General features: G+C 38.0%; 1 protein-coding gene across 1 annotated transcript in view; it reads right to left on the reverse strand.

Moving 5' to 3' along the window:
- Positions 1-4,882: 4,882 nt before the first annotated feature.
- DAZL (deleted in azoospermia-like) overlaps positions 4,883-14,035 on the reverse strand; it is a 12,853-nt gene continuing 3,700 nt past the window's right edge. The window contains exons 5-11 of the mRNA XM_009888947.1: positions 11,846-11,912; positions 11,385-11,518; positions 9,894-9,971; positions 8,983-9,033; positions 6,525-6,629; positions 5,663-5,761; positions 4,883-4,936 (exon numbers count right to left, since the gene is read on the reverse strand). Coding sequence (XP_009887249.1) covers positions 4,883-4,936; positions 5,663-5,761; positions 6,525-6,629; positions 8,983-9,033; positions 9,894-9,971; positions 11,385-11,518; positions 11,846-11,912 — 588 coding nt within the window. The remainder of the gene's footprint in view (positions 4,937-5,662; positions 5,762-6,524; positions 6,630-8,982; positions 9,034-9,893; positions 9,972-11,384; positions 11,519-11,845; positions 11,913-14,035) is intronic.

Raw genomic sequence — 14,035 nt, forward strand, 5'->3', positions numbered from 1 at the left:
GACCTGTTGGAGTGTGTCCAGAGGAGAGCCACGAGGGCTGGAGCACCTCTCCTCTGAGGAGGGGCTGAGAGTTGGGGTTGTTCAGCCTGGAGAACAGAAGGCTCCGGGGAGATCTTACTGTAGCCTTCCAGTACCTAAAGGGGGCCTACAGGAGAGCTGGGGAAGGACTTTTTACTAGGGCATGTAGCGATACAATGAGGGGGAATGGCTTTAAACTGGAAGAGGGCAGGTTTAGATTAAACATTAGGAAGAAATTTTTCACCTTGAGGGTTGTAAGGCACCAGAACAGGTTGCCCAGAGAGGTTGTTGAGGCCCCATTCCTGTTCAAGACCAGGCTAGACATGGCCTTGGACAACCTGGTCTAGTGAGAGGTATCTGTGTCTATGGCACAGGGCTTGGAACTCTATGATCTTCAAGGTCCTTTCCAACCTAAGCCATTCTACGACTCTATGATATTAGTAAAGCCTTTGGCACCATTTCCCACAGTATTCTCCTGGAGAAAGTGGCTGCTTATGGCTTGGACAGCTGTACTCCTTGCTAGGTAAAAAACTGCGTGCATGGCCAGGCCCAAAGGGCGATGGTGAATGGAATCAAATCCAGTTGGCAGCCGGTCACAACTGGTGTTCCCCAGGGCTCAGTATTTGGGCCAGTACTCTTTAATATCCTCATTTAAACAATCTGGACAAGGGGAATCAAGTGCACCCTCAGTAAGTTTGTAGATGACACAAAGTCAGGCAGCAGTGTCAAGCTGCCTCAGGGTAGGATGGCTCTACAGGGGGAATCTGGACAGGCCGAATCAATGGACTGAGGCCAATGGTGTGCGGTTCAACAAGGGCAAGTGCCAGGTCCTGCACTTGGGTCATAACAACCCCATGCAATCCTACAGGTGTGGGGAAGAGTGGCGGGAGGGAAAGCTGCCCAGCAGAAAACAACCTGGGGGCTAAATATGAGTCAGCAGTATGGCCAGGAAGGCCAACAGCATCCTAGCCTGTATCAGGAAGTTTGGTTAGCAGGACAAGGGAAGCAATCACACCCCTGTACTTGGCAATGGGGAGGCCACACCTCAAATACTGTGTCCAGTTTTAGATCCCTCACTATGAGGAACACATTGAGGTGCTGGAGCACGTCAAAAGAAGGGCAACAAAGCTGGTGAGGGATCTGGAGAACAAGTCTTACACAGATCAGCTGCGGTAATTGGGGTTGTTCAGTACAGAGAAAAGGAGACTAAGGGGAGGCCTTACTGCTCTCTACAGCTACCTGAAAGGAGGTTGTAGTGAGGTGGTGGTTAATCTCTCCTCCCAAGTAAGAAACAACAGGACAGGAGGAAATGGATTCAAGTAGTGCCAGGGGAGGTTTAGATTAATAAAAGAATTCTTCACTGAAAGGGTTGTCAAGAATTGGAACAGGCTGCCCAGGGAAGTTGCCGAGTGCCCATCCCTGGAGACAGCTGAAAGACACACAGATGTGGTGCTTCAGGACACAGGTTAGTGGTGGACTTAGCAGTACTTAGTTTACACAGTTGAATGTGATGATCTTAAAGGCTCCTTCCAACGCACATGATTCTATGATTTAGTTATACAGCCCCTGACCAATGCATAATGTTAGAGTAGGAATGAAAAAGTATGAAGTATGAGTCCATCTAGGTTGTAAAGCTACTTAAGTTTTTCTTGAGATGCACATTTCTTCTGAAGAAGCCCCAATACTTACTGTTTATAGCCTGGATCTTTTTTTTAATATTTTCTCAGCTACATCAAAAGTAGCAGACAAAGCTTTTCAGTTATACATCTATCCTGAAATACTGGTCTACCAAGTCATTCCTGCAAGGAATATAGACTGTATACCTACTAGAGGACTTTAAAAGTACCTATGCCATTAAGGGATGCAGAAGTAAACCCTGTGAAATACAACTGAAGGAAAACCATTTCATTTCTTTGTAGCGTTCAAAGACCAAATCACCTTCATGCTAGACAGAATTTAGCATCTTGGTTTAGCACACAGATACCTAGAAGGAAAAAAATATTTCCTTTTTGACAGGGAATTAGTGTCTGTGCCAGACAATCATTCTAATGGAGATCCAACAATACCATCTGGCTGGCTGTCTCATTCCAAGAATAATTCTGTCAAATGGCAAAGCTTGTAAAAAGAGTATGAAGAGGCCACAGCACACCAAGTAGCTCACTGGGACACTTCAGGCAAGAACCATAAAACAAGTGTCAAAGCTCCAGAATAGAAAAACGCTCCCATTTATTTGGGATCTCATCCAAACAATTGTTTCTTTTGACAAAAAGCTGCCTTACTATTTAATGGACACTCGCATGCTTTTGGGTCCCACACAGAATGTATGTACTCTGTATAAGCAAAGGCAGACCCACAAGACCCCACTACAACCTACTAGTTCACAATTAACACCATCCACTTGATGTAGTAATACAAGAGGTACAAATTTCCAAAAAGCTCCAATTGTGCACCTATTTTGGAAATGCCGTCAGCTACAGCCATATTAAACAGATGTTTCAACTTTCTGAATGCAGCACAAAAGAGATTTACCTACTGTTTCTGTGTTATGCTTATAGGGTACTTCAAAAGAACATTAAAAATGCATGTTCTTAGTTATAACTTGTTACTTTTACTGGCATATGCCACAAAATGTACAATTCCCAGATGGGAATAAAAAAATTGGTTTCCTACGGGTGAGAAATGGCTAACAAAACCACCACAATATGATCTAATGGAAGAGAAAATAAATGGCACTCATAAGGCCCAGGCTATGCATTTCACCATGATAAGCCTTCTCAGCATGCTTGCAAGAACAGTTCATATCTAGCACCACCATTTAAAACACTGAACAATCAACTCGCTCACCAGATGGTCCTATGGGTAACACTTGGTCAAATAAACATAAAATATGCACTCCATGTAGATATCTTCTGCTTTATCTCTTCTTTTGGTGTTGAGACTCTTCAAGGAGAACTACACATAAGCAGTTCATGTTTTCTTATAGCTACTGCATAAAGCCTCAGATACATCCCAGGGCAATCAAGCCAACTAGAACATTAAGCCAAAATGAAATTTGCATTTGCAAAGAAACAATTACCTTTATCAATAAACTGACATCACAGCTTTAACAGCTCGAGTAGGCTGTTTAGGTACTTAAAAGTTGCAAAGGCAAGATTCCCAATATTCAGAAGACTCCAGATTTATTCTTTTCTAAAAACTACTTAGTTTAACTGCGTAAAATTAAAAAAACCCACACTTATAAAGAAGCTAGTAACACAGAAGTATAATCAAGCTACTATCTTTGTAACAGTAGTCTGAGAAAGACATGGCAAATTGGTATTATGAGAACACAACACAGTATCTTTAGTGACATGGAAAAGTGAGCAGAGAAGAAGCTATCAACTTGGCTTTTTAGATCAATTTATATTATCAGAACACTGGTACAATTCTGCATAAAGTGTCTCCAAAATCTGTAGTAATTTCTATTTCCCTCTCCCCCTCCCTTAATAAAATTTTATCCAGAACACTCCTGAGCAACAGTCAGTGGACATTTTTCATGCTGCAGCCATATTCCCTTAAATGTGCAGGTTTGTAGCAACTCAGCTCCCTTGTCATACGTTTCACTACCATCTACTTCTAGGCAAGTCCTTTCTCAGTCATTACTACTTCTTAACCTTCCAGAAATTTGAAGCAGGACATGCAATCCTATTCAAACTCACATATACATCTTCAAGAGGTAGAATTTCCCTTTTAGTCTGGAGAGATGAGCTGTTGGGAGCAGGAGGAGAAAGGCAGACTAGGACCCAACATACATAAAAGACTGAATACACTTCTCAGTTCTACTCTCTCAAAACTGCAGCCAATTACTACAAAATGAAGTTTAGTAAGTGGAATTCTCATATAGGGTAATAAATCTTCAATAGCTTCAAAATTCTTTATTATGCTGTCTGTCTTTCTAAAGGTAGCTTAAAAAAAAAAATCAAATAGTATTATATTTACCATGTCACTAGAAGTATGGGAAGCCAAGTCAAAATAAAAATTTATTTCAATTGTTTCAAAACATGACTAAAATCTACATAATTATTAAAATAAGCTTACAGATATTCTTTGATTAACAGTTTGCATCACATAACAAAGACATATTTTAAATGCAGTACTTTCTCACAATTTTAACATACAGGTATAGCTAAAATTTTTCAAGTAAAAAAGCATACTCTACTGAGTAGCCAATACAGCTAATTACATTCTTGCATCTTAAGTTACACATAGAAATTTTAGGATTCTCTTAATTACTTTCCCAAAACTAGTAGGGATGCTCAAGACTGCAGGTACATAAACTGTCATTAATGAACATAACGACATTCAATTATGTAGTCTAAAGACAACCAGGACTTAAAGGGCTTCAGTTGAGTTACAACTTGACGTCTTCTGTTCCACTGATTAAGAGCTCCGTTTTAAAATATAACCTCTTGGGTAAATAACTGGTTCCATTTTTAAACTGCAAGAGGTAACTGGTCAGTATTAGTCACTTAAATTGTGGTTTAAGAAAAACTAAGTGTAACATGCAAACTGTACCTTAAAGCTCAGAAGAAAATCCACATGCGAACAAACCAAAAGTGTTTTTCCCCATGTAAACTCTTTAACATTCCAGTTAGTTATCAGGGGAAGCATGCAAACAATTAATAAAACCTGGAAGTTTGTCAACTCTTACAACTTTAAACTTCAAACTACTCAAGCAAAAAACAACTGTATTGGAACAGGTAGAACGGGAACACAAAACTTCAACTTGAAGCAAACTTTCTGAAAAAGCTTATACTGCATATATTGATAAACTGATCTGTAGAAACATCAAGTTAATGAATTTAGATATTAAAGTCTTTGTTGATCAAACACTTTTGAGTACTGCTCTTCCTTTTCTGAAGTGATGCACCTTCCTCTCCTGAAATGGGATAGGAGAAGAGACAGGAAAAAAATTTTCTAGATAACCAGAATAAAGCAACTTAAGTTTCATGAAAATTACCTCAAGACATTCTATACCCTACTCAACCCCCTCCAAAACTGATAAATACAGCTTCTGTATTCCTGCTTCTAAGTACACATGCCTAGTTCACATTGCTTCCTTTTTTCAGAGGACAGACAAATCAAATAAAATATTAATGAACAACAGAAATTAAAGACCACTTGGAATGTAATCAGAAACTCCAACTCTACAAAGACTGAACACAGCAAAAATATGACCAGCTACCAACCTGGACTACAGTCTATTGTGTAAAATATTTATGCTTTAACTAAAGTATAAAGAGCCACCACCTACAGTGGTACTTAACTGGTGTAAAGACTATTAATGCTCAAACTCAACAACCTCTATCCAGACTAGGGAGTAACCCACTGCCCTTGCAGTAATAACCAGTCTTACGCTCTTAAGTGTCTATGAGTTGACTGTTCAATTTTTCTTATGCGGTCTTGATTAAATCCACTGAATGAAGTTTGCTTCCAGCACTAAGCAACTGAGAGCCAAACCCATATATCTCAGAGTATGTACAAGACAGAAAAACATTCAACTGGCACTCCAGATACTAATCCCTTTCTCTTTATGGTATCCTGTAGGTAAACAAATTGAAGGTCAGCTGTGTTTTAGGGATTTAATTTTGCTTTCACTACATACCTTAAAGTAGTCTTCTTGTGATACAAAGGTGTTCCTCAGACGGTTCTCAGGATTAAACAGGCAGGATACTACTGTTTGTATGCTCCTGTCCACAGACTTCTGAAATACAGTTATAGGTACATCTACAACAATACTGATCTTCTTAGTTAGCCCACTACTATCAATGAGAGCATGTCACAGGGTTTACTTTGCATTCAGGATTCCTCTCAACTACTTTATGTTTCCTCAGCTCTTTGCCTTACCCTTTTTTTTAAAATATCTTTTAATATTGGTTACTCATTATCACCCTCAGATGTTACAATATAACAGTTCTGACCAGTGACACCCCAGTTCACTTGTGGAATAGGCTGACAGCTGAAAAATGAAGTCTCATTCAGAAAATTGAACTCAGAACTAACAGTTGGCCAAAATGGGCTCACCTTCCACAAAAAGTGAAGGAGGGAGTAAAACATTACCAATTAAGATGTTCAAAGTTTAAAATAAATCTGCGAAAGACAGCAGGCAGTGCTACCTAACCTGCTTTTTCAGTACTTGCAATTCCCCTTGTAATTCTCAGCAGATTGAGTAAAGCCTTGTCACTTAAAAACATTATTGTACTTCATGAAGTAGAACACACATTTTATGCAGCCCTCAGCACTACAGACAAGGACTAATAGTTTCAAGGAAACGTGTGAGGCTTCTGAAGTTGTACACAGAAATCACATACAGGGGACTGAGTTGCCGCTTTAGCCAGCTGCTATAACCTTAATTTCTACAATACTGGTCAGAGGCCCCCTTCACCAAGCCACATAATCCTTACATGCAAATTTCTGGGAACAGGATTTATGACAAAACAACATTAAAGTTTTGAGAAAGCACTTACCTTTTGTGGACTGTTAGTAGATGACTGCGTGGGCTCTGGAACAACACATTCTGTCTGTATAAGTTCTGGATCCTCAGTGCAGTGATAGCTTACTGAAGTATAAACCTGTACAGTTTAAGTATTGCAGTCTTTCAATAACACTGGGAAAACATGCACAGTTGTGTTGTCATTGGTCCTCACCTATCCATAAACTATGCCAGCTTTATCTTCATGCTTTTGATAAGAGTTTCATGAGTGGGGAAAATATTGTATCCTGATCTGTTTTATTAAGACAGTTCTACTTCATTGCAAAAAGGATATATTCTAAATGTCTTTTCTCCCATTGTAATCACTCTTCATTTTAGCTCCTCAACCTACTTCCTCCAAGTATGGCTTTTGCTGTCAAGTGTACTGAGCAATAAAGGTATTCACTGAGAATTCTAGACAACCAGCATGAAACTTCAAGAGATTAAGCACTAAAATCAAATGAAAGAAGGAAAAGCAGAACACCTACTACTACTGCCCTTCCAAGAAGCTGCTTTTCTCTATACAGTTTCTTTCTTGTTTGATGCTTCCTTCATGCCAATATACTAATTTTTTAAATGTAAAAAGGTCTAGAAAAGACCAAGCCATTTAGAGCTTTTTTAAAAGCTCTCCCCAGTTCCCTCTGCATTCAGTGCAGTGCTGCAACTGGCAACCCAGTGCAGAGTTTCATTACAATAGCAAAGAGCCTGATAAAGCAGTTACTCCTTATGGAAACATCCTTCCAGATGCTTCCAGAGAGGACTGGAAGCCTTTAACCCTGCCATTGAGATCCTGGTAAAATGGGCTGTAAACATTCTCATTTTTCAGGGGCAATTTGTGCCACCACCCATAGTCAGATTTACCCAGGCTTGACTGTAGTCTTCAGTTTCTTGCAACACCATTCCTAAGGACGTTACTTGTGATTATACATAACAAGGTGTACTGTCTGACACTCCCAAAAGCCCTTGAGCTCCAAGTGTCATTTTAAATGTACAATATTGTGAGATACAGAAGCCTACAGTGTTAGCAGACTATTCCTTTCTGAGTACCATCCCTAAACAATCAAAAGGTGTATCATATCTGACCTCACCACAACTGGGGCTTTCCATTTATGAATGAAAATTGATTATCCACCAAACGAATAGGTAGGTATTAAAGCAGTAGACTGAATGATGAAGTTTCCTATCATTATGTGCCTGTCCTCTTTTGAGTCTGTAAAGAATGATAAAGTAGCTTAACTACCATAGTTCTCGGAAAGTTGTCTGCTTGTATAATCAAGCTTAAAATGTCTAGTGTAAACCACCATGCACACCTACTCTAAAAACTATTTGTCTTGCTACCATTTAATTGCTAATTGCTATATTGCAGCTGTATCATGTTCATGGATGTTATTTAACAAAAATTATTTCAAGTCAACAGGGGAATCAGTATTCCAGAGACTTCTGAACTCCTGAGTCCGTTTCTTCCCCCATTAAAACAAAGGTAATTCTCACTAACAGAAATACAGACTTCCCATGAAAAGAAAAAGGCTGTTTCTCTACTGAGAAGCTAGAAGTAAAGCTTAGTACACATCACTGGAAACAAGCAGGAATAAAGTATTCTTCTAATACAATTAGAGACAGAATTGTCAGATGCATGCAGGCAGCAATATATATGCACAAAGTTCCATTTTCTTCATTATTCCCCTATTTACCTTCCATAGCTTCTACAGACATCTGCTGGGAATTAACTTGAAAGAATACCGTTCAGAAGAAAATTAAGTATTACAGCTTTTAAATGCTTAATAGAAACCATACTCAGTAAATACAAGATTATACCCAAAGAACACAAAAATGCCTAAGATGCAAGTTTGAGTTCCAACACACTTAAAGAAATACACAATATTTTTTCCTCTCTTGTGGCTGTTACTTATGTAAAAATCACTGAAAACAAGTAATTTCTTTAGAAGCCATCAGCACCATTTACAGTCTGTAACAGACTGGCAAGTCACTTAAAGCTGTTGAAAGGAGCCAAAAAAAATAAAATCAGTATTTGCAAAGCAGAGTATTTTGAGGCTTTTTAAATTTTTTAAAAGTTTGGAAGAATAAGCTGTAATATTATACAGATCTTATAACTCAGGACAGTGCATCAGGTCGCCACTTATTTTTCCTTTGACTTTTCATTAAAAAAATCAATTCTGTTCATGTTAAAACTGCAGAATTCTGTGACCAAAATGTATGGAGTAATGTCATAAAACAGGTAGTTCTGTTCTGCCAGACAGCTCCTAAAGAAGCACCATGTCAGTAGGAACTCCTAAACAATTACCTACTCTGTCAGCAGTTACAGATTTGCTTAGACCAGATTACATACAGATCCAAAACAGCAGTTAGTTTTTTTTTTTTTTAAATATCAAGCTGTCAAATCAGTGTGCTAATCGAGAAGACAGAGTTCCAGAAGTTTAACTTTGTAGACTTACCGGAGGCATAACATAATTTCTTTGCTCCCCAGCAAGCCATTGTGGTTGAACCTGAAACAAGAATTGGACAAAAAAAAAAAAAATAGCTTTTATTCATTTCTTTCCAACACAGGCAAGTAACTGCTCTTGAAGAGCCACTATTTAAAACATTTCATGTCTGGATTTTTCATTAAACAGTAGTTTACAGTCTTCTGTCCAGCAAGATAGCTTTTTCATGTGTACCTCATGTAGTGTTTAGCACAAGGTCATCTACAAATTCAACTACTCCTTCCTCTTATCATTCATATTTTTTAAAAAAATTAAAAATAAGATTTGTAAAGATTAGGAAAATAAGGAGAAAAATCACAGCAGCCACGCTGAAAAATCTCAAATCTCTAGTTACTTCCAGTTGCTAAACTACTACTAGTTTAGTTTCAGTAACAGGACTTATCCACGCATTTCAAAATCGCTATTAGCTATGTGCCTTCCCAGGCACTTTTAGAGCTCAAGAGCACATCCCCTCTCTACATACATCCTGTATTATATAATCTGGTAAGATTCAGTGATTGTTTTAAGTAACTAACATCAACTGTTCGCACTATAGCATGTATACATGCAAAGCTCCTCCCCACAAGAAATATTACTGATCCATGTAGTTTCTGCTAATTTGGAAGTTGTTTTATCATTGCATATTTAAAAAAAAAACCAAACTAAAAAATATGCCAAGTTATTCAACAGTTATCACCACATTAGAATAATAAAATCATTAATTTTGTTTTTATTTTTTACTTCTGTGAAGCAGGAGCTTAAGAGAAACAAAATTCATAGAAAAAGAAACACAGAAAGATCATACTCCAGTTAACACTGTTCATTCCATTCAAGTTTTGCCAGATATCAAACACCCTTTCTGCTGCTACTTAAGGATTACATACCTGATAGTTGTAGGCCGGCTGATATCCTACAGGAACTTGCTGCTGTATCAATAAAGCTGGTGAACTGCACGGATATGTCTGCAAAATAAAGCTTTTTTTAAAAACAAAAGTTTGAAGCAAGATAAAAGTAAGATAATTGTAAAGATATTTATAAAGCCAGGAGCACATTTTTAGAATTGTGTAGTCACATTGTTACTTCAATGCCTGTTTCAGACTAGCTTCATTACTTAAAAGCAACTTTTATAGATTTCCCATGGGTCTTCAGCACTTCAGGCACTAAAAGTCTCAAGGAAGTGGGATTTTAAAGTGTATTACATATTTTTAAATCCTGCATCTGCTTGTAGCTCATTTTTTAAGTTGTTTCAGAAGTACAACTCACCTCACTAACTTTCTAAAGTAGACCTGAAACAGACCAACTACCTTGGAGCAATGAAATACAGCCTGAAGACCAGTTTCTTGAAGTCAAAGACAAGCTAAGTATTACAATTCAGGAAATTTCCCAGTATTTCTTCACTGCAACTATTTTGACACAATGTTGACCTGGAACCTCCTCAGCTTCTTCAGAGAATAGTTAAAGGCGCATTCCAGCACTTAAGAGAATCAGTTCCTCCTACACTATTTCACTCTCCCAACAGAGAATCAGCAAGAGCACTACTATCAAGCTCTCTGCCTTAGAAAAAAATATTTCTGTGAGTCACTATGCTCATCTTCATCTGCTTAAGAAAATATATAAAACAGAATCAGTTTGCAATTAATATTGATCTGTTGTATTGCCATATCATATAGGGTTAATACAGGAAGAGACTATAATCTGGAAACCCTTCTATTCACAGTACAGGATTCATAACAAGGCCAGAAGTATTCTGCCTACACCTCAGTAAGAATGCTTATCTGAAGTACCAATAAAGTGATTTCCTGTAGGCATAATGTACCGGTCACAGCTGTTAACAGCAGATGCCATAACACAGTGTTCTTATAAAAGGCACAACAGCAGTTCAGAAACAAGAATTTGTTTGGCTAGGAGGATTACAAGGAAGTACACCACAGCCAGCTTCTGGTTCCATACTTGTTTTAAAAAAATACATTTTTTAGAGTTTGTGGTTTATTCTGAGGCAGAGCAGCAGTATACTAAGTATCTGTATGCATTTGATTTTTTAAATGCTTCTGTGACAATTAACAAGATCACTTAAGAACCGTTATATAATAAAATCTTAGTTTAACCTTCAACAGTTTTCTCATTCCCAAAACAAAAATTATTTCCCTGTCTTTTGCTTTTTAAAGAGATCACATCACTGAATAATTTTTTTTTTTTTTTTAAAAAAAAAAGTTGTCGGCATTCTTTTAAAGTGGCTTAGATTGGGGTGCTTCTTATTGGGGAAAGTAAGATGAAAGTAAGATTGAAATCTCAATACATATTCCTGAAGTTGTATGTGCTTGTACCTTCAAAAATATCCAACTATGATTGACAATCAGGGACACAGACAGCCTTACCTGAACATACTGTGTTACTGGACTCATTACAGCTGGAGGCTGCATGTATGCCTCTGTATTTTGATTACCCCATACACTATGGAACTGTGGCACAGGAGGATTGAAGACCAATGGTCTGGGATGCACATAGGAACCTTGTTTTAAAGCAAAGAAAAAAATAAAGTATAAGACATTTTCACATTTATTTCATTAATAATCAGAATTCAAGCTGCAAAAAAAACTTAAGCGTTTTGACTTTTAAATTTAACTCAACGTTACCTGTATTGCATTGTGCTACCAACCTGCGTTTTATTACCAAAACTCCGCAGCATCACACTACTAGTAAAGTCATAAAATTCAGAACTGAAATTTAATTGTAATATACATATTCCATGAGATAAAAAGGATTTGCATGAATATTACTGTATAATTATGAAAAAAACAAATTGGTAATATATACTTATTTGTTTACATATACTTACACAAGTTTTGTTGCTTTCTAATCGCTGGCCCCAGTTTCAGCTTTTTGCCATGGAAGTTGATTTGTGACTGTAAGACAGGTTATTCTGTAAGCTGGGGAATCAGTGAGGTAGGTGGTTTGTTTGTTTGGTTTTTTTTATTATTATTATTTTGAATGTGCTCTGCTGCTACACCACAGTATCATCAACTCACATACAGGCTCAACAGCCCCCATTCTCCTCTCCCACCTCAACACCTCGCACCTTTTAACTTTAGTTTCCTGCAAGGCTCTCAGCACACCCTTTTGCCTACTCACTGACTCTCCAAACCTCTTATGTATCACTTGCCTTCATAGCAACAAGCACTACTAGTAGTTTGCAACTACACATTAGTGACTGTCAGCCTTCTGGTTTTATACACACAGGTTCAAGCTATTCTTGCCTCAGTAAGGATATTACTGTAGAGTGACCATAGCCTAGGTTCCCTTGAAACCCTATTTACATCACCACTTACCTTCCTTCCCACAAACTTCCTAACAGGCTTCACATAACATGTTAGAAGCTGTTCACCTAGTATTAAAGGAAACGGAAGGCTCTCTAAGCACTACTGTTTACCCGCATGCTACTGTATTCTCTCTAGAGAAATTTTCACATGCATTCCTTCAGAACATCCAATGCACATGCTGATATTTCACAGTGGTTTTGGCCAAAGCATCTGTGCAGCACACAGACTAATCAAGAAACAGTGAAACTGAAATACAGTTTACATGTTCCTCAAACACCTAAACACAGAATATAAGCGCTTCTCATTCTGCAAGCTCTGCCCACATGCTAGCTCACGCAGAAGGCAGGACTGATCAATTATTTAGTACTGCTTTGCCAGCACAGTATCCGGGGCCATAACAGAAGCACATAAGAATGTGAAGCACCCTCCCTCCCTGCAGAAATTGAATTGTGTTCTTCAGCAAAACTGCTTAGTTTCAAGACTAGAACATTTACCAATGGATGCATGCTGAAGTGGCACCACATCATCTTTACACTTCAAGGTCTATTTGGACTGACTGTAGAAGAGGGCCTGTAAGATTTTCTTCTCTACATGATTACATTTAAGTCTGGAGTACAGAAAATCATTTTAACATGTGGATTTAAGCAGATTAAAGTTTTAGGTTCTAAGGAATTTCTCCACACAAAACTTCCAAAAGAGAACTCACATCTGGGTTTGATCTCACAGTCTCTGCCAAGATGGTGACAAGAGACATGTTTACCTATGAAGGTCTGTAGAACACACATGACACTACCTAAAGTAGGTACTCTGTTACAGTTGAAGGCTACATTGAGGTTTACAAATGCTTTGCAAATCAAAAGTGAAAGATTTGTTTTACCCCAATTAACACAAATTTAGTACCTAACATTAAAATCAGTATTAGATAATCTAGATAGACAATGTATCTGCATCTATCTCACGCAACACTAAGGACTTGCCTGCTTCAGAAAAAAAAATACAGTTTGCAATCTCATAAGATACCTCACTAAGCTTTTTCTCCCATTTCTGCTAAGGTAAGTGCTTTGAACAAGTAACAGCAACGTTACTGTTAACAGTAAAAATAGGCAAAATAAGCAGAATAAGTGCTTTGAACAAGTAACAGTAACGTTACTGTTAATAGTAAAAATAGGCAAAATAAGCAGAATAGTGATATAAAAAAAGTCTTATCGATCACCTTCTCATACATAGTGATATACAAAAGTCTTATCGATCACCTTCTCATACTGATAGACATAGAATAAAATAAAACATGGGTCGGAAAAAAGAGAAATACCCTGACCAGGCTGACAGGTGCTTCCCCACCCCCAACCCCAACTGAGCCTGAAATCCTGTTCTGCCCAGAATCATGCAACCACCATTTCCACCTCAGCAGTGACAGCTCTTAGAAGACAGGCCTGCCCTCAAAGCAGAGGGTAGCCTTCTGCAGGTTCACTCTGGACCAGAGTGCAGTTAACAAATAGAATCAGACCTAAATCAGAATAAAAATACTTTCAGGTTGCACAAAGCTACAGAACTAGGCAGATAAACACAGGCATCTAGAGCAATTCTAACCATGGAGAGGCTCTACCTTGCTCATTTATATAAAACATTGTGACCACTCAGTACAAATAATGCCTAAAATGGTTTAGTGAGGTGATCTTGGCTTACAGCTTGGGCTCTAAAACACAGAA

The sequence above is a fragment of the Charadrius vociferus genome, unplaced genomic scaffold (genome assembly GCF_000708025.1).
Source record: "Charadrius vociferus isolate BGI_N301 unplaced genomic scaffold, ASM70802v2 scaffold217, whole genome shotgun sequence".
Lineage (NCBI taxonomy): Eukaryota > Metazoa > Chordata > Aves > Charadriiformes > Charadriidae > Charadrius > Charadrius vociferus.